At 47.6% G+C, this 26,993-nt stretch overlaps 1 protein-coding gene across 13 annotated transcripts in view; it reads right to left on the bottom strand.

Moving 5' to 3' along the window:
* AGAP1 (ArfGAP with GTPase domain, ankyrin repeat and PH domain 1) overlaps positions 1–26,993 on the bottom strand; it is a 645,437-nt gene that overhangs the window by 363,228 nt on the left and 255,216 nt on the right. For all 13 annotated transcript variants that reach the window (XM_005574702.5, XM_005574705.5, XM_005574700.4 and 10 more), the window contains one exon: positions 25,669–25,803. In XM_005574702.5, coding sequence (XP_005574759.1) covers positions 25,669–25,803 — 135 coding nt within the window. The remainder of the gene's footprint in view (positions 1–25,668; positions 25,804–26,993) is intronic.

The raw sequence follows: 26,993 nt of genomic DNA, 5'->3' as shown, positions 1-26,993 counted from the left end.
ACAATGGTTTCTGCTCCCAGAGGCAGACGTGAGGCTGCCTGCTGATAACGAGGAGGGAGGTGGGCGGGTATCAGCCCCACACAGGCTCTTCACACCCAGAATTTTTCTTCTGTCCCAGGTCTGCTGGTTCTGTCTCCAGCTTGGAGCAACTCAATAAATCACTTTTGGCCTTTTTTTTTTTTTTGAGACAGAGTCTTGCTCTATCACCCAGGCTGGAGTGCAGTGGGGCAATCCCGGCTCACTGCAACCTCTGCTTCCCAGGTTCAAGGGATTCTCCTGCCTCAGCCTCCCGAGCAGTTGGGACTACAGGCGCCCACCGCCACGCCTGGCTAGTTTTTTTTGGTACTTTTAGTAGAGACGGGGTTTCACCGTGTTAGCCAGGGTGGTCTCGATCTCCCGACCTTGTGATCTGTCCGCCTCGGCCTCCCAAAGTGCTGGGATTACAGGCGTGAGCCACCGCGCCCGGAATCACTTTTGTCTTTACTTCCTCGTTCCTCTGCGGGATCCAGTCCGGCCTCTCAAGAGCAGACGCTCATATGATAAAACGTGCCGGGAACTCGCCATGTACTCCGCAAAGGGAAGCAAGAGTGAGCACAGCCCCAGCTCTTTCTGTTTGGAGGCTGCTTCCAGGTTGGCGGAAAAGGCAGAGATAGGTTTCAGCCAAGAAAGGGCTAGGGCAGCCTGGAGGTTTTGGAAAAGGGGCTCCAAGCTAGTGCCGACGCCTGAGGTACAGGCAGGTTTTGGCTCAGTGGAGCAAGCGTTCGAGGCTAAGGAAAGGGTGCAAGCTTGCAGTGCCTGGAGTACAAGGTGTGCAAGGGGAAGGGGCATGGCGTCTGCAACACAGGAGGCTCTCTGGGAAGAGCTGCTCAGTGAGCGAGTGACGCCCACTGGGGCAGGTGGTGCCACATTCAGAGGGCAGGAATCCCGGCGCCCTGCACTGCCTGCTGCCTTACACACTGGCCTTCAACTTAGGAGACCTTCGACGAGTTCACAGCCAAACACAAGTTTGGAAACCACTATGGTAGGTGCTAGGGAGTCATCAAAGGCTTTTGAGCAGGAAAGAATCCTATCTGAGCTGTCACAGGCAAGTGCAGAGGCCAGCACAGCAAAGATTCAGATCGGGGTCATCTGTTTGGATACAGAAGGGGGAGGCTGACAAAGCAGTCTCAGTGACCGAGGAGGAGGCCTGGACTTCCAAATGGGCGGTGGGGAGGGGGAGAGAGGCTGAGGGACTGGAGGCAACACCAGTCCTGACCACCCCTGCTTGGCCTTGGAGCCCCACCCTCCTCCCGTGTCACTCTCATTCATTAAGCCACACTGATGGAGAATTCACCATATTCTAGACACTGTGACCAGAATTTTGAAACAGGTCCACTTTTGGCCCTTGTAGAGCTTATCAAAGCAAAATCAGTTCTTAAGAGGAAGGGTCACGCATCTAACCTATATTCAAAACCAAACACAACGCAGTCTCCTACGCCGTACAATGTCCGATGTCCACACTTCCTATTAAACTAGGAAAATATCTTAGGAAAACCTTCAAAGGACCAAAGCTGGCGGTTGCACATAAGGCAATCCCAGGCACAGAAAAACCTAAACACTTAAAAGGAATCAACAGGCCACCTTCATATTCAATTCTTATTGCCAACTCTGCACAACCTCCTTGAAAACTTATGTCCAGAAATTCCTAAAATGTGTTTCCAATGTTTTTCTATCTTTGAAATACTTCCAGGAGTACTAATCAATGTTTTGATTAATTACATGTACATAGAATTTAAGACGAAGTAAAGGCTCTTCCATCCCCTCAAGTCCCCAGAGAAAATTTATAATAGCAAAGGACCATCATTACTAAATTAGAGTGTAACCAGGTATGTACCGGAGTTAACACATAACTCGGGGCAGGGTAGGAGGAAGGACTATGACACTTCTCAGTGGCCATGAATTATTAAGCCTTTATCTCCTGGCAGACAGAGAAATCTAGGCTGACAATAACAGAGGAAAGTACATTTATTTTTCTTTTTTGTCTTTAAGGAATAGGCTCAGAAGGTAGGAAATCACATTTTAAAAAAAAGCTTTCTATGGTAACTTGTCCTGGAAAGAAAGTCATTATATCCACGATTTAAGAGAACAGCTTTTTATGCTTCCACTAATAAAACTCACTTTTGGCTGGCACAAAGTGATCTCACAAGAATTCTTCCAGTCATCAGGGCCCCAAACACAGGCTATACTGATGCAAACCTCCTTTCGATGAGGGTGACACGGCCCCACGACAATCCTGCGCCGAAGAGCGTGCAACCGTCTGGGACAGGAATCCCAAATGGTTGGTTCCTGGACACCTGCAGGACCTGTGGGCGCTGTCTCCACTCACCTTCTCTGTTCCCCGGCAGGCTGCAGGCAGACAGGACAATCTCCAACGTTCCTTCTGTCCACCCAGTCCTTTTTCTTTGTCATCACTCCTGGAACTTTCTCTCAAACCTTTCCAGAATTTACAGGGGAATCCCTTCCATAAAAGAAATAAATTTGGCTCTCAGAAGGAAGCTCCAGCCTTCCCCAAACTGACACTGACATGTCAACAGGGACCCCAGTGAGGGGTGGTGGCTTCGTTTTTGTAGCCTGGTGGCAAGCACAGGAGGTGAAGGAATGGGCGAGTGAATGCAGGCATCACTCAGATCATCCCACTGCAGAGATCTCACTCATCTGAATTCTCTTTCACAAGATAAAAAGGTTAGTAATTACTTTAGGACTGCATCTGTTTTCTACTCTGAGACTTCACTGAAGATACCAAAGTAAGTTCATTTGACATCTCTGATTGGAATCAAAGTACCGCCATAAAGATGCAGACAGCCTGCTGCAGCTAAGGTAATTGGAAGCGGCCTAACGACTATTTTAATTACTGCATTTAGGCCCAGCTCTACTTCAGAGCGCTGGCTTCATTTCCATTTTAAATGGGACAGTTCTCAGCCCTTGATCGCTTTCCTATCAGCAATTTTTAGGCTACTACATTTGAAGGTTTGGATTCTTATATTCCCATTAGCCTACTGGTCTTGCCCAAGTCCACGCTGATTTGGGAAAAGTGACTGCCCGCAGTGATGGAAGGGGGGTACCCAACCCGACAGACTCAGCCCTTTTTAAAAACTGGAAGCAGGGGTGAGTCGCGGAACTCCCTCTGCAGCAGGGCGTCCATCTTCCCATCCCTGGGCTGGCGACGGTGCACCAGGGACTCCTCTGATGGCTGTGGATGGGGGAGGCTAGCATTTCTGTCTTACGGATTTTCCGGATGTGCATTCTTACAGGGATGCCGTACTTCATGGGAGAAATGTCTATAATGTCAAGAATAAGGGCATTTATCTATCAGTTGAATTTTCAAGATTTTCTACAAATAGTTTTCTCCTAGATCTGGATATTTAATTGCAAGACAGTAAAACAATTTGAGATTAAGAAATTTAGCTTTTGTTCATAGTAGTCATAATAGTAGTAATAATTGCTATCTCTTGGTCCTGTTTACTTTTGCTAAAAATCTTAGAGGAGGGGGAAAAAAAAGACTGGCTGAATGGACCAGCAGGCGAGATGAAGAGTTGGTTGTCTTCAAACATAAAATATCTCTTCAAGCAAGAAAAGAAGAAAAAAATCTCTTCAATAAATGTTGGCAATATTTTCAAAAAGATTTTTTTTCTTTTGGTGCAAGGACAATAAAGGAAAACAAAGGACACTCAATTAATTAGAAAATAAACTGTGGTTCTCCGAAGAAAACCAGCCCCATCTCAGAAAACTTTGATAGGAGAGGACATGACTCACCAGTCCATTCACAGGTCCAACCACTGTTTCTAATGAATGAGCCAGCGCTATTATTTAAAAGGATCTGAATCTATAGTGAGGCAATAGAATAGAGTACAGGGGCAGGGAACCTAAGGCTGATTCACGCTGACTTCCTGGAACTAAATAGAAGGAAAACCCCAACTTGCCATACCTAAGTAACAAAAGGACCTGAGGCTGCTCCCTTTGCAGCCCCCTCCCTGCCTTCTTCTGCATGGCAGACAGAAAATTGAAAGTGCCTCTGCCTGGTTGCTTTCTGCAGCCAATCAGACATTTGCATAGGAGAGTACCTTTGTAACTTTGCTTCAGCCTTTGATTGGCTGCTTTCCACAACCAATCAGACGGACCCTAGGTCAAACCTTCATTTGCATAGAAGCATAACCTTTGTAACCTCACTTCCACCTTGGATTGGTTGCTTTCCGCAACAAATCAGACTGACTGGGGGCCACTATTTCATTTGCATGGGGTGTATGCCAAGTGGCCAATGGGAAACCTCTAGAGGATATTTAAACCCCAGAAAAGTCTGTAACTGGGTTCTTGAGCCCCCTATGCTCGGGCTGCTCCCACCCTGTGGAGTGTACTCTCGCTTTCAATAAATCTCTGCTTTTGTTGCTTCATTCTTTCCTTGCCTTGTTTGTGCATTTTGTTCAGTTCTTTGTTCAAAAGGCCAAGAACCTGGATACCCTCCACCAGTAACAACAGTAAGTTGATCTGCTTCCAAAACACAGAGGGGAGAAAAAGTGGTTACAGAGAGCTTGATGCTTTTTACGCTAGATCCCAACAAAATCAAACAGAGCCATTCCAACAGCTTTACTGGGCACGTAAAGACTGCAGGGCCCACAAGGACTCGGTCACCTCCTGAAGGTCAGAGACCGACCAGTGTGCATCCCAGGCTCCGAGGGCGGCCTCTGCCTGTCTGCTTGCGGCTGGTTCTGTGTAAAGGCTGCTCACAGCCGCTCAGCTGTGCTCAGTCCTGTGACAATGAACTCTCTGCCTTGTGTTTAGTGTCACCCACCTTCTTGGGCCCAAGCTACAGACATTTCAGCTATGACGGGCATTCCCAGAAGGAGATAATTAAGAAAAGGCAGATCCATTTCACAGCTGGGTCAACTGAGTGAGATGCTGAATCACCATGAACGGGAGGACTCTGTGGTCCAGCCCAGCGTTTATCCATCCAGAGGCCATAATCTACAAGTGCTGGCTTCTTGGATAGCTGACTGAGGAACAACTAAGATGGAGATCTGATGGGGCTGGAATTAATGTGCCTACTGGTGAGTAGCTATTTGTCAACAGCTGTCTTTAGGGAAGCTTGTCAAGAGAAATCAGTTTCTCAGTATGGTCTGTGATGAGCATCCGCTCTGCTTGTCTTGTCGTTAGCAGGATTAGAAGAAACATCAGGGGCTCGGTGTGGTGGCTTACACATGTAATCCCAGCACTTTGGGAGGCTGAGGCAGTGGATCACCTGAGGTCAGGATTCAAGACCAGCCTGGCCAACATAGTGAAACCCCATCTCTACTAAAAATACAAAAATTAGCCAGGCGTGGTGGTTGGTCAATTAACATAATCTCAGCTACTTGGGAAGCTGAGGCAGGAGAATCGCTTGAACCTGGGAGGTGGAGGTTGCAGTGAGCCAAGGTCACGCCACTGCACTCCAGCCTGGGCAACAGAGCGAAAGACTCCATCTCAAAAAAAAAAAAAAAAAAAGAAAAGGAAAGAAAAAAGAAACATCTCAGTTCTGGAACGTTGCATTTACTTCTATTTTCTAAACAGAATTGTTAATGTAATTCCATCTGAATTTTTTGTCACAGGTCTCGAAACAAGTAAAAAGGATGAATGATTAAAATATGCAGTATCATAAGGCTAAAACGACATACTGATTCTTTGAAGAGAAATTCAGAACTCGTATCTAACGCTGGGGAGAGACAGGAGTGCTGGGAAGATGGGGAGGTAAGGAGTGAGTGGGTGGGAAGAAGGAAGCAGGGAGCCCCTGGCTGCATAAGATGAAACTGATGCAGATGGGGGCCCACCACAATGGCCGGAGAGGAGCCAGCAGTCAGCCTCTCCTGCTCGCTTCAGCTTCCCAGGCTCTAAGCCTCTTCAGGCGGGGATGAGTCTTCGGGGAACACCCGACAGGGCAGATGGAGCTCTGAAGTCACGTGAACACGCAGCCACCTGTTCCATGAGCCAGAGACCACCATGTCTCCAGTTGAAAAGCCACACCCGTCATCTTTGCATGCCACACATGCCTTAGGTCACCCTGGCTGTGTCGTGTGGCAGGTCTGTGGGTTCCTGGCGGTGCCCTGCTCCCAGCTGTGCCCACGTGTGGTGGGAGCCCCAGAGCAGCCCCGAGGCTCCTCAGGTGCACCTGAACCTTCTGCACCTACGGCACAGCCTGGAGACGTGCTCCCCAGCAGAAGCCCTCTGGAGCCGGCCTGCCTCTGACCATCTGCCTTAGCTTCCCGCAGCTACTCTAACAAGTTCCCACGAACCCAGTGGCCCAACAGAAACTTAATTTCCTCAAAGTTCTGGAGGCCAAAGTCCGAAATCGCCATCACTTGGCTGACAGCAAGGTGCTGGGGGCCACGCTGGACCCAGAGGCTCTAGGAGAGCAGTGATCTGTGGGCCTCCCAGCACCTGTGGCTGCCGCACTCCTGGGCCATGTCAGTCCCAACATCCAGGCAGCATCTTCCAACTCGTTTGCTCCACGTGGACCCTTCTCCCTCCCTATTATAAGAATACATGCAACTGCTTTCAGGGCCTGACCAGAATGTATTCAAGATTCTTCATCACATCTGCAAAGACCCTTTATATTCTGGACACAAAATATAACATGCATCAATTCCAGGGATTGGAACATATCTTTTGGGAACCCATCTTCCGGCCACCACACCATCTCGGTACAGGGATCGGATATTCCTGAAGCTTTGGAATCGGTCATTTCGAGCCTAATTATCCTAGCACTGACTGTGATAATCCACCAAAGGCAATTTTTTTTTCTCAAAATCCACCAGCTTTTCTAACTAGTTTAAATAAAAGTCTGAAATGATTCTGAGTGTTCTAAGCCTGTCCTTCAATTGAAGCTTCTATTTAAATCTTCTACTGTAGATTTTATGATTGGGTGAACACTCATCACAGGTTTAGGAGTGGATCTTTATAAAATCCAGCTCAGCTTTATCATTTGCCAGCGAAAAGGGGACTCAATGAGCCTATCCAGTCCCTGGCAATTTTCATCAAATGCTTTTATTTAATATCAGTTCCATTATTTCCAATGAGACATCTACTTATCAAAGGGATGGACTCCTGTCACCCTCTGGCTACTGGTGACTTCTCATGGCAAAATCTACCTGGAAGCCAGTTTTTAACTGCACAGTCCACGGGTGACCAGGGACGCAGGAGAGGGGGTCCTGACAGGCTGACATCCCCCCCCACACAGCAGGGAGTTGGGGCACCCATCTGGGAGTGCTGCCATGCACCAGCTCCTGTCTTCCCATGACCGGGGTGCTCTGGTCAGACCCAGGAATGTCACAGCTGGCTGTGCCTGGGCTAAATGCCCAGAGTCTAAGCTGCTGTGAGTTCAACAAAAGCTCCTGAACAAGAGGCAGCCACTCCTGCTACCCAGTAGGCACTCAAAAAACATGCACAGAACGGACCCAGAGAAGGACTGAACAGCACATGGCTGCCTCTGGGGATGTCCATCCACGGCCAGCAGATGCCAGCAGGGAAAAAAATGCTATGGTGTCATCAAGACATGGGTTCCAGAGGAAATTAAATAACATGGTAAATAGTGTCAGGCTTTATTAAAGCAAATTATTTAAAAGAGAGTCCCAAGTTTACTTAAGTAGTATTGAAAACTAAGGGGCATTTACAATTAAATATTAGTTACTGGCTGGGCATGGTGGCTCATGCGTGTAATCCCAGCACTTTGGGAGGCCGAGGCAGGTGGATTAACTGAGGTCAGGAGATCAAGACCAGCCTGGGCAACATGATGAAACCCAGTCTCTACTGAAAATACAAAAATTTGCCGGGCGTGGTGGCGCAGCTTGAGGAGATTTTATGATTGGCTGAATACCCGTCATGGGATGCAGGAGCCCTCCGGAGTCCCGGCTTGAGAACCACTTGAGCCTGGGAGGCTGCCGTTGCCATGAGCCAAGATTGCACCACTGCAGTACAGCCTGGGTGACAGCGTGAGGCTCCGTCTCAAAAAGAAAAGTTAGAAAAAAAATGTATATATATATATTAGTTATTACTAGCAGGTGGGATTACAGGTGATTTTTACTGGCTTTCTTATAGTTTCCTGTATTTTTACAAACAAGTTATTTTAATCACAAAAACATGTTTAAATGTATGTAAATATTGAGAAGATATGAGATACACTTGCTAATATATGAAACATACATAACTGTGTATCTTAGTAGAAATGGATGTGAAGTGTAACTCTGGAAAACCAAAGTCCGTGGAAAGAACTGGATGCTCCTTGGCAGCTGAGGGCCATGTCCTCCCCTGTGCCAGGGCAGAACTCAGCCGACACAAGCCAGGCTGCCTCTGCACGTCGTCTGTGCCTCCCCCATGATCCACGACCGGGTGAGAGGCGGCACCTGGAGATGCCCTTTAGGCCCTGCTTTTGTTTTTCTTCACTGCCTCCCTGACATTTTGACGATATTTTACAGCAATTAATTGTATACTGTGTTGGAAGGATTTCCTTTGAATGTCATTAAATTTCTTCAAAAGCATCCCAACTTATCTCACGCAACAACACGAACGAAACAACTAACTGTTTGCGTTTCTTTAACAACCATTTGGGCAAAGGGCCTGCTTAGGAAGGAGGACAGAAACCAAAGGCCCAAGTGAGGCTTGTCACCATCTCTCTCGCAAAACTCCAATTATTTAAAATATTAGTTAGTAGCATAAGCCAATGATGCAATGCCAACAATTTTCTGTAAAAGGGTGAAGATCACACAAACCTTGCCATTAGAGGAAAAAGAAAACTCCAAGCAGAAAGACTTGGGCACACCCCGCTCAGCAGCCCAGGCACGTCCTGGCTCTTGTGGGTTGAAGAGACAGACCCAGCTCTGTGTGCAGGTGAGCAGTGACTGCATGACCTGCCACCAATCCTAGGAGTGCTCCTGGAGGGCACCATGCCAGGCACTGGGGGACAAAAGACACGCCTGGACCCCAAGGCAGCAGCAACAGGACTGTGTGACGGAGCTACCGGGGACAGGCACCAAGAGCCCAGAAGAGGGAAAATACCTAGGGAAACAAAGTATCTGGGAAAACTGTCCTAGGCTGGCCATTTCTAATGCAGTTGAATACTTTTCACTCATTTATTGTGAATTACTCGAGTCACTGGGATCTTTAATACAGTTGGTATAATTACTGGGATATCTGCTAAGGTCATCAGGAATCCTATTTCTGAGATGAGCGCTTTTCAAACTGCATTTCAGCAGCAGGTGCTTCTTTTTCTGTAAGCAATGCATCTCGGAACTCGATGAATCAGACAGAGGAAGCTGCAGCGCTGGCCGAACTGGGGCCTGGACCACATGGTGACCCCTATCTCCCTGACAAGCCTGTCAACCGCTCACGGTGCTGGGAGCCGGCTTCATCCCACGGCGGCTGTGCCTCTCTACAAAGCCGTGCCCACCTGCAGGCAGGTTCTGTGAATGCGCCTGGCACCGTGCACATCCTTGGATGCTGCCCGAGTTTACTGATTCGACTGCACCTCCTGAACGTTGGGCCACAGCTCTACCCACTGGCTTCCCATAGAATGCCCTAATTTTTAGAGGATGGTAAAACATTGTCCTTTGGCACTAAAAGACTACTTTGAGAAAGTTACCCTCCTAAAGGCAATGTGACACTCCGTTCTGAGGAAATGCCCACTTTCACTTACTTTTCTCATGACTTTCTGCCAAATGTTCACTATTCTATATACTGAAAGTAGTAAAATTCTCCAAAATCTTTATAAATTCTAGACACTCAATTTGTACATATACTGATAGAGAAAATGTTTGAAGAATACTGAGTTTGTGATTGGATGTATTTCTCATTTGAGGTATTGAAAATACAATTAGTACCATTTTACAAATACAGAAATTAAAAATGTTCTGATCTGAGATGCTACAATTTCTCAAATTCTAATGAACCTTATCTAGTGAGAGAAAACAAAGGGTGAAAACAGTAAAAAAATAAAGGAAAACTGGCAAGGAACAGCCCTCTATCTAAGGGTGAGAAAAACTAAGAAGGAAAAGAAAAAACCTTCAAGAAACTAGAAGACTCTGCCCAGGCATGTTGGCTCACCTGTAATTCCAGCACTGCGGGAGGCAGAGGTGAGTGGAATGGTTGAGGCCAGGAGTTCGAAACCAGCCTGGCCAACATGGTGTAACCCTGTTTCTACTAAAAATACAGAAATGAGCCGGGCATGATGGTGTGGGTGCCTGGAGTCCAAGATACTTGGGAGGCTGAGGCAGGAGAACTGCTTGAACCTGAGAGGCAGAGGTTGCAGTGAGTCCAGATTGCACCACTGCACTCCAGCCTGGGCGACAGAGCCAGACTCCTTCTCAAAACAAAACAAAACAAAAAAAACCCAAAAAAACCCTTTGTATCTTTGGCCAACTTTTCTTTGATTCTTCTGTAAAGTTACATGCAGGGCAAAATCACAGAATATATAACCACAGAATGTAGAATTCTTTAACCACAGAATATAAAATTTCATCTTTTTAATTTTGTTCTCCTCCTCATTCCAATGAATGAAACTTTTTTACTTCTGCACTCATGTGCTGCTGATCCAGTAACTTCACACGCTTTATGGAGTGTAGCTTATTACAGGTCTAAATGGTCTCTTAAACCAGTGTGTTTTATTACATCTGTGTTCTCCATGGTGACACCAAAAGGAAAAAATATGCGCGAGAATAATCCTTAGAAGCGCTTTCAATGCCCCCTAGTGGCGGTTTACTAAATTACAACAGCACTTGAATGCATACACTGTACTTCATGGGCCATATGGTCCTTCTAGCTCAGACCTTGTCACAGATCCAACGTCCTGTTACCCCCATGTTCTGCTGCACGCAGAAAACGCTCTGTGTGAATGAGTTTTTATTAGTTAGCTTATAAAAAATAATCGATGTGTTGATTATCGTACTGCATTTAAACCAAGCACCCTGTGTTAAAATGGCTTAAATTTTATTAAAAATAATAACTTAAAGGAGAATTTTATTTTAGCTCACTACCAAGTTTTTAAATGTAGCCAATGACTTCTAAGTATCACATTCATAAAACAAGAAAAAAACTGTGCAGCCAAAATATATAGACCTAATTTCTAGCAGCTGCCTTGCTACTGAACACTCTGACAAGACCGGTCCTGTCCACCTGTGAGGGGAAGGGTCGCGCTAGGTGGGGTCTCCGTCCTTCCAGCTCTGAAATTCTACACATCTAGAGGTCAGGCCAGAAATGTAAGCGCTACCTTGGACTTTTCATTGAATAATGAAATCTCGGTGCGGGCATGGGAGTATTTCCTTGTATCCAGATGACTATGTTGGTGTTCAGTATTTTTTCTTACAGTTTACACACAAAGTTAAATGAGGGAGTTTTCTGAAACTCCAGAATTCACAGACCATAAACAGTCATTCTGAACTATGGCTGTACTTGGAATACGGTTGGCTGGGGACGAGTCACAGCCTCTCCTGCAAAAGTAGACATGTACAAGCCAAAGTGCCGCTGAACATTTAGGGGGGAAGCGAGTGCTCAGCCAGGGAGAAGAGAACACATGGTACAGTCCACTTGGCTGCACTCAAACGGCACCAGGACTGACCACGCAGCAGCAAGTCGATGAGCCCCCAAACAGTGTTCGGCTTCTCTTTTTAGGCTGGACTGCTGCTGATTAACTCTATGTTTGACTAAGAAGCGCAGGCACATGTTCCCACTGGAGGGGCCGGGCCTGTGGGGGCAGCATGAGACTGCCACCCATGCGGAAAGCAAAGCAGCTGCCACGGACGCTCCCAGATGCCCCCATCCCACGGACGCTCCCAGATGCCACCATCCCACAGACACTCCCAGATGCCCCCATCCCACAGACACTCCCAGATGCCACCATCCCACAGACACTCCCAGACGCCCCCATCCCACGGACGCTCCCAGACGCCCCCATCCCACGGACTCTCCCAGATGCCCCCATCCCACGGACGCTCCCAGATGCCCCCATCTCACGGACGCTCCTAGCTAGGACAGGTGCAAAATCAGTTAACAAAACTGATGATAGGACGTGGACTTATTTGCTTATTTGGGGGTGACTTACATGAAATAATACTTGATTTTTTTCTGTGTAGAAACTGATAGAGGTTTTCAAAATGAATATTCCCAGTGTGGCCAGGTATAGAAAAAGGGCAGCTGCTGGAGAACCCTGAATTAGGATGGGCCTCCTAGAAGGCAAGTCAACACTGAGGATTGAAAGCCCTAACACTCAGCAAGCCGTGGACGCACAGTCTCACTTCCAGAGATGTATCCTAGGGGAAATTAGGAAGGACAAAGACACAGCTTTCAGTAAAGAGAACCATGCGTGGAAGCACTGATCAAAATGAAATACAGAGGGATAAAAACCCAACTGAATGTCTAACTGGAGACTGGATCCAAACGCTGTTCTGTTTGCTCACGGAAATGCCATGCAAAATCAGTAACCACAGGGTAGGAAAAGTATTCACAGGTTGGGGATCTCTTATCCAAAATGCTGGGAAACCAGGGTGTTTCGAATTTGTTTGTTTGTTTTTTTTTTGATTTTGGAGTATTTGCAGAATATCTGCAGACTGAGCATCCCTAAACTGAAAACCTGGAATCCGAAATTCTCCGTGAGCACTTGTGTGGCACGTCTGCACTCAAAACGTTTCAGATTTTGGAGCATTATCAGTTTTAGAGTTTGGATTTTCGGTTAGGGATGCTCCTCGTGTATGTGAGAGTACGCTATAAAGTCTCACAATGCGTGACAGTCCATCTTTTTCAAACACGGCAGGCACACACGCACACACGTGCACACACACACACACACAACCCCACCCACCGAGCCTTAACAATCATTGCCCCTGGGTGGCAGTGTTGTGACTGGTTTTATTTCCATATTTTATATCCTTTAAAAATTATCTTTCTTCTCTTTGGCAAATTTCACAAAATCCAATGTACTCACTGAAGGTTTTACAATCTATTTTTCCTTTTTTTTTGAGATGGAGTCTCAACTCTGTCTCCCAGGCTGGAGTGCAGCGCTGCAATCTCAGCTCACCACAACCTCTGCCTCCTGGGTTCAAGCAATCCTCCTGCCTTAGCCTCCCGAGCAGCTGGGATTACAGGTGCCCGCTACCATGCTCAGCTAAATTTTTTTTTTGTATTTTTAGTAGAGACAGGGTTTCTCCATGTTGGCCAGGCTGGACCTGAACTCCTGACCTCGGGGGATCCACCTGCCTCGGCCTACCAAAGTGCTGGGATTACAGGTGTGAGCCATTGCATCTGGCCTATTTTTCTCTAAGAAAAACAAGGTTGAAATCCACTCTTCACAGCTGACTTTTGCTTGCATCAGGGAAGACTGACAAGGCTGTCAGTGCATCACTCTCCTCGTCACAATGCTTCCAGCGGTTTCACATTCAATACACAAACCCACCCCGGATTCCAGAGCCCAGCCTTCAAGGATGCCCCGATCTGCTCCAATTCTTCACATCCTCTTGGAGCCAGTGCCTGGCCAGGCTCATCCTACAAGGACCATGCAAAAATATCAAAGTCCACGAGACAAAGCCACCCTTTCTGAGGTGAAAGAACTTCACGACTTAAAAAGGATTACTTTTCCTCATCTGCCATGAAGTGAACAAATTCAGTGCTGCTAACCCAGTGGTTTGAGGGTAGCTCCCCTATGAGTGAAGTCTACTTAGGAAAAAGGACCATATGGCTATGTCCATATTCTCTGCACATTTTTTTTTTTTTTTTTTTTTTTTTGAGACGGAGTTTTGCTCGTCCCCCAGGTTGGAGTGCAATGGCACAATCTTGGCTCACTGCAACCTCTACCTCCCAGGTTCAGGCAATTCTCCTGCCTCAGCCTACCGAGTAGCTGGGATTACAGGCGCGCACCACCACACCCGGCTAATTTTTTGTTTTTAGTAGAGACAGGGTTTCACCATGTTGGCCAGGCCGGTCTCAAACTCCCGACCTCAAGTGATCCACCCACCTTGGCCTCCCAAAGTGCTGGGATTACAGGTGTGAGCTACTGTGTGTCCAGCCTATGTCCATACTCTCTAAGGAAAAAAATTATAAAAAACTTCAAAATAACTGGAAAACATCAGCTACGGATTGTAACAACTTCTGACTAGCCTAGTTAAGTAATATTCTCTTATTCTTTTGATCAGCGATTCCGTGGAGGGTTAACTAGGTCAAAAAGTACATCACTACTTAATCATTTTAAAAACATTAGAAAGAGCAGAATGCCGTGGCATTATGAACAGATTATGAACAAAAATAAAAGCCATTTGTATGCATTAATGATACATCACGCTAATTCAAGCTGGCTAAAGTCATTAGAGAGAAGTCCTGGGGCAAAACACAGCTATGATACCGCAGTGCAGAAAAGTATTCAAATAACCATTTTCTATGTCATTGATAAAATTAATTCTATGAGCAAAAGAGATGAGTCTTAACATGAAAATCAAAATAGAGAACTTTCCTAATAGTGTGTTTAATGATCTAATGTTGGCAGTGTGAGAGTTAATTCAGGCATTTCTCTGCACACATATGAGCATATCTGTGCACACTTAACGTTTCCAGTAAGAGAAGCACAGCAGGAAAAATCCCAGACTTAGGGTAAGAAATTGCCAGAAGAGATCACAGCCTCTATTAACACAATATTTTACAACACTACTAAATAACAATGTATTTATTGTCTCTCGTTGTTTGTAATATCAACCTTAAGATTTTAAGATAATTTCTTCCTGTTATCTTTGAATCAAAATTCCTTTCCTTATTGGTTCCTTTGGTGTCACTTTATGTTTCATACTTGACCCCACATTGTTAAGGCCAGCAGGTGCAATCTGTGGAGTACGGAGCACAATGATAATTAAGATATTCCCTCCCCCACCTAAACATTTTCATATTAAATGGCTGGTGTTAAGCAAATCAAGGGACAGACTGAGAGAGAATCCTTTAAAAGCGGGGCTGCTGGGAGTGGTGGCTAACGCCTATAACCCCATCACACTTTAGAAGGCTGAGACAGGAGGATCACTTGAGACCAGGAGCCAGAGACTAGATTTGGCAATATATCGAGACCCCCATCTCTACAAAAATTTTGAAAAATGAGCTGGGCATAGTGGCATGCACCAGCAGTGCTAGCTACTCAGGAGGCTGAGGCAGGAGGACTGCTTGAGCCCAAGAGTCTGAAACTGCAGTGAGCTATGAGGGCATCACTGTACTCCAGCCTGTGTGACAGAGCGAGATCCTGTCTCCATTAAGAAATAATAATAAAAAGAAGGGGCAACTGCAAACAAGAAGCGAGCTGATTTCCTATTGCTAAGATGACATCACTGAAATGATATTCAAAAACACTTGGATGATTTAAGGATCATCACCTCAAGCACATTCTCAAATTAGTTCTGAAAATGGTTGGTGTAGTTTCGTAATGAATTCTATCTTACACATTTGTATTTATTTTGTTTTTGGTTTTGTCTTTTTGAGACGGAGGCTCACTCTGTCGCCCAGGCTGGAGTGCGGTGGCATGATCTCAGCTCACTGCAACCTCCGGTTCCTGGGTTCAAGAGATTCTCCCGCCTCAGCCTCCTGAGTAGCTGGGATTACAGGCGTGCGGCACCATGCCCGGCTAATTTTTGTAGTTTTAGAGACAGGGGTTTCGACATGTTGGCCAGGCTGGTCTCAAACTGCTGACCTCAGGTAATCCGCCTGCCTCAGCCTCCCAACGTGCTGAGATTACAGCTGTGAGCCTCTGCGCCCAGCCCATCTTCTATATTTGTATTTATTGAGTCAGTATGGAAGATTTTTGTCTCAGCTGATGTGCCAGAAGCTTCATTCATCAGTAAAACATGTGCTTTTATAGCTTCATGAGGGTAAGAATTTTTCAATCCAAACTAATTTTTTTCTAAAAATAATAACTCAAAAGTTATTTTTCATTTTGTTGGATTTTTTAAACCTCTGAATGTATGGTTTATTATACAAAAAGCTTTATTTTAGTTTTGGTATTAATTTGCTATTTCAGTTTATAATTTAACCCCGTTGTAGAAAGAGCTTCTTTGGTTAACAACTGAATTTGAAAAAGCATTACGAAGAAAGGAGTTGGCAATGTCATGTTTCATAAAAATGATCACTATCAAACATGTACAGATTTTCCCATCCAAATATAAACCAGGGATATGGCATAAGAGAAAGACCCAGACAAACCCACAAAGGCTTCTTCCTTACATGTGCGCCCCCACCAACAGGCTGAATCAAGTCTCCTTATAGTCAATGGCAGGTCGGCACTCCCCCATTCGCTGGGAGATAAGCTACTAGGCCGGCCAGATGTGGCTCTTCTGGAGACATCTGGAGACAATCTGCAGATTCTGACATGCACCGAATGGCCCTACATTAGAAGCTGCTGGCGAGTGACATCAATGACCCTAGGGCTAATGACGCCAGAACGGCTCCCAAACTAGCATCAAACCCCCTTCTATGGCCGGGTGCCATGACTCACGCCTGTAATCCCAGCACTTTGGGAGGCTGAGGCAGTCGGATCGCTTTGAGTTCAGGAGTTTGAGACTAGCCTGGGCAACATGGCAAAACCCCATTTCCACTAAACATGCAAAAACTAGCTGGGTGTGGTGGCACACACCTGTCATCCCAGCTACTTGGGAGGCTGCCGTGGGAGGATGGCTTGAGCCCAGAAGGCAGAGGTTGCAGTGAACCTAGATTGTGTCCCTGTACTCCAGCTTGTGTGACACAGTGAGACACTGTCTCAAAACAAAACAAAACAAAACAAAAACAACACGTCTTACGTGACTTGATCATCCAACCCCCATTTGTATTGGTGCCGCATAAGTGCTGCCAGAGCCTTACGGAAGTCACTTTCTTCGTGTCATCTTTGTTCTCAGAAAATGTTAAAATATGAACCCCCTTAATGAAGTGTAATTTAAGCAGCTGAACCTCTTTCATATTGTCCTAATACACGCCAACCACCATCTGCCCCAGGAAGTCTTGGAATTAGACTTTCAATGTGTGGAGGGGGTGGGGGTGTGGAGACGGGCGCAGTGATGAGTACAGGTGCACAGCCAAGACCACAGGTAGAAACGGGAAATGCTGGCCCGGCCTGACACCAGCTGCACCATGTGCCTCTGGGAAGGAAGCATTTCCAGCAATGTAGTCCCAGCTGTAACTGGGCCTAATGAGATCCACTATCCTACAGCATCAGCCGTTAAATTGTTACATAATTATTAGTCATTACAAGTGATTAAAAAATGGACAATTAATGACCCATTAATTCACCTTTTCAACATATATCAAGTGCCTAATGTACACATATACAGGGCATGCTTTCAAGTGTAAAAAATCTTATTTTTTGAAGTATTCCCTCGCTAACACACACACATGCCTGCACACACACACACACACACACAAGTTCCAATCTAATCTCTAACATAATAAAGGAGGAAAAAAAAATAGCAACAAAAACAAATCATAAAACCGGCCACCCCGACAATGAAAATGAAGCTGGTTTCAGGAAAGAACGGAATAGGCCTAATGGATATATCCTTTAACAGCACAAAGACTGCGGTGTAAGCAAAACGAAACAGTCCAAGATGATGGAGGACTCAGGAGAAAAGGCCCAGAAGCCTGAGTACATTCACCGACGCTCTGGCGCACGCAATTAGGTGGCACCGACGGGCTCATTAATACAGCTCCCCTGGTTGTGGACACTCCTGTCATTAGGACCAGGCAGCTGCAGACATTTAATATGAGGTGGGTTCTTTGTACACTAGGATTTCAATCTCTGGAAGCAAAGCATCAAGAGCACACCGAGGTTCCCTGACTCGCCGCACAACCTTGGTAAAATCACGCAACCTCTCCCAGCTCGGGCTCTCGGCATGGGTTGGACATGCCCAGGTGAGCTGTTACTGAGAAGAGACAAAAGACACATGGAATGGCTTCTGTAAAAGTGCTTTCCAGAATGTTAATTGCAACACAAACATAAAAAACCTGGGGCAATGAGGTCAAAGGACTAACATAGATCTGCCTAGACCAGGAACTACTCTGCCAGATAAATACCCATCCACCAGGATGATGTACACAGCAGGGAATCAGAGGAATCCCTAATAAGCCACAGGCTGTGGCCATGCTAGCACCTGGCACACAGAGCCCTTCCAGCACCACTGTCCAGCTTTCCCATACACCTAGACCCCACTGTCCCTCCCTCCACAATAATGCAGGTCTGTTCTAGGACAGAAGTCTCCTATGTGAGATCACCAAACTGGCCCTGGAGACAGTTAAGCAGAGAGATGATAATTTGTAACTTACCTCTTTGACATGATCTTGACCTGGTCTAACAACTATTACCAGAGTCAAAGTTCTGCATGTAGGTTTTCCTACGGTCGTATGAATACAAGGTTAAGAAGAGGCTGATGTTTTGGTGGGGAGCACGCCCTAGCACAGCGCAGATCATACATATAATGTGATGCTTTGAATTGGGATTTAACCACTGACTAGAAGGTTCAGAAGATGCATGCAAGAATATTAAATTCTATATACCAGCAATCCCCAACCTTTTTGGCACCAAGTACGGGTTTCATGGAAGACAACTTTTCCAAGGATCAGGGGTTGGGGGGCAGGTGGGGGATGGGGATGGTTTTGGGATGAAACTGTTCCACCTCAGATCATCAGGCATTAGATTCTCATAAGAAGCGTGTAACCTAGATCCCAGGCGTGCGCAGTTCACAACAGGGCTCTTGCTCCCAGGATCTAATGCTGCCGCTGATGCGACAGGAGGCAGAGCTCAGGGAGTAATGCTCGTTTGCCAGCTGCTCACCTCCTGTGCGGCCTGACTGGAGACCCCTACTGTATACAAAACATGCTGGGAGGCAAATAAACAATCCACGCATAAAACCACACTGTGGACCACTCAGACACATCTTTACCAGCTCATTCTAGGAGAGGGGGAGTGAAGGGAGAAAGGGCACCAAGCTGTTTGGAGAAGAAGAAATGAAAACAATTCTTGTACCACTATCAGGTTGTACTCCTGATCGTACATGAAGGGGAAACCCCTCTTTCTGTAGGTATGAGGGGCCTTTAAAATCCCACATGCCATACAGCTACCACAAGGACACCATAATTTAAGTCAGAAACTATGCCCAATAAAAGTTGGGGTGCATTGGCTCTAAAATGTCAAACAAAAACACCCTGATCCTGTCTCCCCGACTGAAAAGATGCCACGACACAGGCCCCTGTGTCCCTCTATGGCACTGCCACCCGCAGCAGAGAAAGCTCCTAACACGCCACTCAGGAAGACAAGAAACTCAAACGCATCTGAAGACAGACTAAAACTGACGCTCTCCAAAACCTAACTGCAGGGAACGACAGTGCTGAATGCACCATCCAAGAACATACAGGCAGAGCCTGATCTCTGCTCTCTTCCTTCCAAGGTGCACGTGTAATGCTCAAAAGGGCCCTGTCGCTACCTATACACGGCTTGCTACCAACTTGAGCATACATGACTTGGCCTTCTGAAAGGAGGATTTACTTTTGTCGCTAAGTTATAACTATTTTAGGTGACCTTTCAGCACGTAAGCTGAGAAATCCCATCACCAACACTACACCCTTCCTGAACTTCCGGAGACCTGACTACAGTCCCATGTCGGACACGCACTCTGTCTGTCCGGAAGAGCTGCTTGCCGCCACTCAAGCTAGTTCTTCATATGACGTGGGAGAAAGGTCTCTTTAAAGACGACTCGCAAGCTGGGCGCAGTGGGTCATGCCTGTAATCCCAGCACTTTGGAAGGCCGAGGCCAGAGGACCACTTGACTTGAGGCCAGGATATCAAGACCAGCCTAGCCAACATGGCAAAAACCAGTCTCTACTAAATATACAAACAACTAGCTGGGCATAATGGTATATGCCTGTAATCCCAGCTACTCAGGAATCTGAGGCAGGAGAGCTGCTTGAAACCAGGAGGTAGAGGTTGCAGTGAGCCTAGATCGTGCCACTGCACTCCAACCTGAGTGACAGAGACGCTGCCTGAAAAAGGAAGGAAGGGAGGGAGGAAGAGAGGGAGGGACGCAGGAAGGAAGGGAGGGAGGGAGGAAGGAAGGAATCGCAGGACCAGAGAAACAATGTCTACAGGGAATGAACTTTATTTTTCCGTAATCCTTCATGTTCATGTATCCAGGCCCTAGGAGAACAAATGAACAGGGACTTTCAAAAAATTTAATGTCAAACACTGAAACCACCATTTTAACCTTAAGAACACAAAAAATTGTATATAGGTAATTTCCCAGATGTGGCAAGAGGCAAACAGAGCCACGCAGAATCTGACAGGTGCAGAGCCGCTGGCTGTGGGGCGATCTAGGAACGGGAGCCCTGTGCAGCCCCCACAGACGGACCTGCAGCCCCCAGTTGCCAAGTCTACACGTCCAGCCCGCCCCAGCCCCCAGTGTCTCCCTCCCCCAGGGCTCTGCTGAGAATCCAAACAGTTGGCTACCCGTGGCCCACGTCCCGCTCACTTGCCCAGGTCAAGCGGAAACCATCTTGTGGAACCAGCTCACCCTGCCCCGCAAGCCACACGATCCCGCCCCGCCCCGCGAGCCACACGATCCCGCCCCGCCCCGCCCCGCGAGCCACACGATCCCGCCCCGCCCCACCCCGCAAGCCACACGATCCCGCCCCGCCCCGCAAACCACACGATCCCGCCCCGCCCCGCCCCGCAAGCCACACGATCCCGCCCCGCCCCGCGAGCCACACGATCCCGCCTGCCCCGCGAGCCACACGATCTCGCCTGCGAGCAGGAGCGAAGACGCTCCCAGGCTGCTGGGAAGGACCCCCAGAAAACGGCCTGGGCCGCCACACTTCTCCTCCACCCCTGGGCAAGACACAAGGTCATGTTTCTGGGTGACGGTTTGATGTCTATGCTCCCTAGCGGACCTTAACTTCATGGAGAAGGGGACCCTGCCCACGCTTCAGAATCTGCCTCTAGCCACCGACCAGATGCACAGTGGGTGGGAAGCTGGTGCTCAGACGAACGAGTGACTGGATGGATGAACCAGCTTGCTAGCCTGCTTCCCAATACCTAAAGCCACTTGCTAGTAGCCATCTGGCAACTCCATGAATGAAAGCAAAGTAAACAGGACTACACAAGTGAACAGGAAAGTGAATGCAATGTTTCTTCATTAATTTTTACAATGTCCTTTTGTTACAAGACACTAAGTCAAATGTTGAAGAAGCAAAGAATAAGGTCCCTGGCCTTTTAAATGAACCTCAGTACAGAGCCAATCAGGAACACAGAATCCGCAGGGCAACGGAAGCAGCTGGATTGGTTTTTCTTTTATTTACAAGCCGAACATTATGTAGAAATTACACGCTTTTCCTTCATGTTTTCTTTCTACCATATATCGGTATAAAAAGCAAATAAACAAAGTAAGCCCTAGGGCAAAAAAGAAGCCAGAGAGTCATCGAGATAGCTGAATAAACTGAGTCTGCGAGTGGGCAGGGGCCCTGCTGGCTGGGTGTGTCCCCTGCAAAGCCCTCCCCAGACCTGTGGGCAGAGCGGGCAGGGGCCCTGCTGGCTGGGTGCATACCCTGCCAGGCCCTCCCCAGACCTGTGGGCAGAGCTGGGGTTCTATGACGCCCCAGGACCTGACTTGCTTCCATTTTAATGACAAAATGTTCCAGTGTTGTGGTTAAGTTGCGGCTCTCAGGTCCCAAGACGGGGGATCCAGTCCAGGCTGTGTCCCTTTGGGTCAAGCTATGTCATTTCTCTAAGCCACAATTTCTTCAACATTATATAAATCTTACAATGTTTAACTTTCCTTGAGGATTTTTACTCTGTTATTGTTAGGGATTGCTAAGTACTAAATAAAGCTCTTCCTCAGCAACTACTTTTATCACTAACAATGAGAGTGCTTGTGATTTAAGTGAAAAAATATATATAAGAAACCACATACCATATAACTACTATATAAAATATGCAGAGTAACCCTGATTTTTAAAATGTATCTTCATATGAAAATATTTGAAGCACAAAAAAATCGCAACAGTCACAGTAGTTGCAGCATCACAGGTATTTGCTTTTCAGATTCCATAAAATTCGAATACTTTTTTTTCTTTGAGACAGTGTCTCGCTCTGTCACCCAGGCTGGAGTGCAGTGGTGCGATCTCGGCTCATTGCAACCTCCGCTTCCCAGATTCAAGCAATTCTCCTGCTTCAGCCTCCTGAGTAGCTGGGATTACAGGCACTCGCCACCACACCCAGCTAATGTTTTGTAATTTTAGAAGAGATGGGGTTTCGCCATGCTGTCCAGGCTGCTCTCAAACTCCTCGCCTCAGGTGATCCACCTGCCTCGGCCTCCCAAACTGCTGGGATTACAGGCGTGAGTCGTCACACTTGGCCAAAATCTGAATACTTAATGAGAATGTATTATGTCTTTTTTTCTTTTTGAGATGGAGTTTTGTTCTTGTTGCCCAAGCTGGAGTGCAATGGCACAATCTCAGCTCACTGCAACCTCCACCTCTGGGGTTCATGTGATTCTCCTGCCTCAGCTTCCTCAGTAGGTGGGATTACAGGTGCATGCCATCACACCCAGCTAATTTTTTTGTATTATTAGTAGAAGCGGGGTTTCACCATGTTAGCCAGGCTGGTCTCAAACTCCTGATTTCAGGTGATCTGCCTGCCTCGGCCTCCCAAAGTGCTGGGATTACAGGTGTGAGTCACCGTGCCCGGCAGAGAATGTATTATTTCTAAAACACGAAACCGGAATGGAAATCTCCTGTGCCTATGAACACAGACACTCGTCACAGCACTACCTGGGGAGGTGTGACATGAGCTGTCACGGCAACGGAAACGCTTTATCTAAATATTTTTAAATAAAAATATTTAGAAATATCAGTCCTTATTCTCCTCCTGCCAAGCCCCCAACTTGACAAAAATGAAACACTTCCAACACAGAGGTGGCTGCCTGTCCTCAGACTCGAACGTGCTGGGTATGGTATGGAACTCAACCCAAATTCTTACCCTGAAATCCCGACCCTCAGGGGGAAAGTGGGGCCTCTGCCAGGTGACTGATCACAAGGGTGGAGCCCTGTGATGGGTTAAGCGCCTTTATGGGAAGGGACAGGTGAGGGCTCATGTCCTCTGTTCTCCACTATGTGAGCACACAGCCCACCAGGAGGATGGCCCTCGGCAGGCACCACACCCACCAGCACCTGGCCCTGGACTCCCATCCTCCATAACTGGGAAAAACAAAAGTCTGTTGTGTAAGCCACTGGGTCTTGTTAGAGCAGCCAGAATGGCCGAAGATAGGCTGTTTGGCAGGAAGGCACCATCATCCTGACATCCTCCAGCATTCGTTAACTGATAACATTATTTTTATAAGGAACGTTCATCAATTTATGGAAAACTCATGTATGTTAACCATGATAAATACAAAAGCAAAGGAGTCACTGTGCAGACTCAACTTACCCAGACAACTGAGTCCCTGATATCCTGCATCGGGGACTGGCAGGCTCTCTGCACGGGCCAGAGAGGAAATATTCTGGGCTCTGCGGGCCGCAAAGACCCTCATCTCTGCTGTCACAGCTGGAGAACAGCCCAAACCCGCTGCAGCCCATCGACACCAAGCGTGGCTCTGTGTCACCAAAAGTCTATTTACAGCCAGGCGCAGTGGCTCATGCCTATAATCCTAGCACTCTGGGAGGCCAAGGTCGGTGGACTGCCTGAACTCAGGAGTTTGAGACTAACTTGGGCAACATGGTGAAAATCCCGTCTCTACTAAAATATAAAACATTAGCCAGGTGTGGTGGCGAGTGCCTGTAATCCCAGCTACTGGGGAGGCTGAGGCACAAGAATTGCCTGAACCTGGGAAGTGGAGGTTGCAGTGAGCCGATCACACCCCTGCACTCCAGCCTGGGTGGCAGAGCGAGACTCTGTCTGAAAAAAAGAAGAAAAGTCTATTTATGAAAACAGCAGCTGGCGTCATGCATGGGCCCGGGGACGCTTCATCTACAATGCTTTACTTCAACATTCACGGGGCCTCAGCAGCGCGGTGGCCGACAGTGACCTTGTTCCGTGAGGGTTCACCTCTCGGAAGAGCTCCAAGGGCCTCCCTGCACAGTTCTTCCAAGTCTTACTAACATCTCACTAACGTTCACCGGCACGGCTTGACATGAGGTTTGCTCCCCACAGGACGTTCTCCCAACAGAGGCGGCACGAGGTGCCCGGAATAAACGTGAGTGGAGGGAAGAAGGGGCTGTGGAACCCCAGCGACTTCGTGCTGCCTCTCAGGGGAACCCTGCGCTTCTTCAGCACTGGCACTGGAAAAGGCGAGAAGAAACGTTGAAGCCGTGAAGGACTAACTAGGACCAAGGTGCTGAAGTGCAGCTGAGTATCTGAGAGGCAGAGATGCGCGGGAAGAGACGGCAGGCTCAGAAAAGGAACCTCACTGCTACAGGAAAGAAAACGTCAAGTCTGAGAACTGACGGAACTGATGGCATCTTTGAAACTGAGTTGAACAGTGAACGTACAGAATCTCTACAACGGCATCTGAAGACTAATTGAAACATTTAAAAGAACAACACAGGTTGCCCCATTTGGAGGAGGTCCCGAAACAGTCCCGTAGTCACTGCTTTCATAGCTGGTCTTCGGGGTCAGGGCGCGGCGAGTCCTCCATCTCCTCCCAGCTCCGAGCGGCTCTGGCACTCTCCGGAGAGCCCCAGCGTGGCTGCCCTGCTCTGCCCCCAACAATCCCCTCGGCACCAGAGCAGGGGCACAGGTGGCTCGGCCCCCATGGATTTAAACCAGCAGGGGAGAGGACCTACAAGTGATGTCCACCACTCCCGCCAGCAGTGTGACCCTCTGCCAGAACACCAGGCCTCTCCCAAGCCCCCAGGGTGAAAAGACTGGATTTAGAAGTATCAGTCTTTATTCACCCCAGACCTTCCTATCCCCAGGGTGACGCCACCTCCCCCACCCACTCCACGCATCTCCACAGGCTCCTCTCTCATAGCCGACGTCTGGAGCTACCATCATCCGCCAGTATCTGACCCCCTGGCAGAACCTCAGCTCTTCTAGGAGAATTGTCTGTCTGATCTGTGGCCGTTCCTGAAGGCAGATGATCAATAATGAATAAAATCACCTGAAAACAATTCCAAAAGGCTGGTCCTCACTCGCGGCTGTGAGTCCCACCGTGCCATGTTATTACGTTTTTGGTGGGCAAGTCCAAACTTGACACTCTCTCTCCTCCTTTCACTTCTCTCCTCAAAGCCCGATATCAAATATTGAAACTGCTTTAAAGGACGGGATTGGATTAAGCATGGGCAATGACAATAAAGAAATGGCTCACAAACAAGTTTTACGGAGCCCGTGGATGAACAACAGCTCAAGAAATGTTCTATCCTGTATACAAAAAGGCCCCATAAGTGACACGCAGACCCAACACCAGGCTGTTCTCAAGCCACGTCTTGTTGTCTCTTCTGAACACGGCACTTTATATCCGAAACATACCTGAGAGTCGCCTCTGGAATGGAGTGCTCTCGATACTAACGCCCACCCATCAATGACGTATTTCCGCCACCCACGTGCACAAGTGCAGGCAGGACTGGTTTCTTGAACTGCCTCCTGTATCGTGAACTGAAAGTAAATTCCCAGCCGTGCGCATTTACCGTCCTGGAAGACCCTCTCCACGTTCAGCCCGTAGGTAGCACACGTCTCGTAGTACGTGCACCGTTTCAGGTCGTTGGAGAGCTTCCTCGCCCTGGCGTCATCGATGACCCTCGGGTTAGTAGAACTGATGGCATCTGGAACAGAAGACCAAAACAGTAACGGCACGGTGACAATGACAGCTCCGACTACTTCCCACACTCCCCACGTCGCAGAAAACCAGTACCTTACTCAACAGAAATGTTATTAGTCTATGAATCTGGAGTTTGTAGAGCGTAGTTTGCCTCCCAAATAACAGACTCAAACACCAGAGAAAGTTATTCATTAGTAGAAATGTGTTTTGCAGGAGAGCTTCTGAAACTAAAATTTTATAATGTTCAGAAAGCAGCAACAAGACTGAAATGTGGGTCTAGAGGACACATACTTCGGAAAGAAGGAAAAACCACACACACAGTCCCTAGGTGCAGGTCCCCTTCTGTGCACCACGCAGGTGGCTAAGCATATTCCCGACACCGGCATTCTTCTTCCAGGCGTGGTCGCTTGTCCAATGACCCACTGAATAAATGCTCACTGAGCACTGGGGTCTGTTCCTGTTCTATGCACAGGGACACCCCAGTGAATGAAACAGACATTCTAGCTGGCCAGAGAGGCAAGCAGAAAATAAAGACGAAGGTGATGAATGGTTCTGAATGTAAGATGGCCACACTGTGAGTGATGCCGGGAAGGAGGTCAGGAGGCTTGGGTGAGTCTGGGTTTTACAGCCCTTGCTAAAGGGATCAGGGAACCCTCACCTGCAGCAGGTGGGTGCAGCAGCCACTGCCTGGGGCAGAGTGCCTGAGGCAGAGGGCGGCAGGGCAGCTGGTGGATAGGAGGGAGATACTGCAGGGGTGAGGCCTAGGGGGTGAGGGAGGTGTGCGGAGAGGGGAGCAGCGAGTCCCCTGAGGTTTTGATGGACCTCCTCAGGGTCACAGGTGACCTGAATCCACCCAATCTAAGTCATGTGTGCACATGGGGGCGTTTGAGCAGCTGCAGGGATGTTGGCACCCGTTTCCTAAAAAAGAAACTAAGCCATTTTTTTTTTTAAGTTCAGCTGCCAGGATTCCCCACCCTCAGACCCGCCCCATTCATTCTGTTACTACTGAGTTACAGTGGCACATGGAGCACAGAAATGAGGAGCTGGAATGTGAACAGCCACGAGGCTTAGGGCAGAGAGAGGACTTTTCACAGACGGTTTTCTTTTTCTTTCTTTCTTTCTTTTTTTTTTATAAGATGGAGTCTCACTCTGTCGCCCAGACTGGAGTACAGTGGCGTGATCTGGCTCACTGCA

The sequence above is a fragment of the Macaca fascicularis genome, chromosome 12 (genome assembly GCF_037993035.2).
Source record: "Macaca fascicularis isolate 582-1 chromosome 12, T2T-MFA8v1.1".
Lineage (NCBI taxonomy): Eukaryota > Metazoa > Chordata > Mammalia > Primates > Cercopithecidae > Macaca > Macaca fascicularis.
The sequence above is the reverse complement of the archived record's forward strand: the minus strand, read 5'-3'. Positions and strand labels throughout refer to the sequence as shown.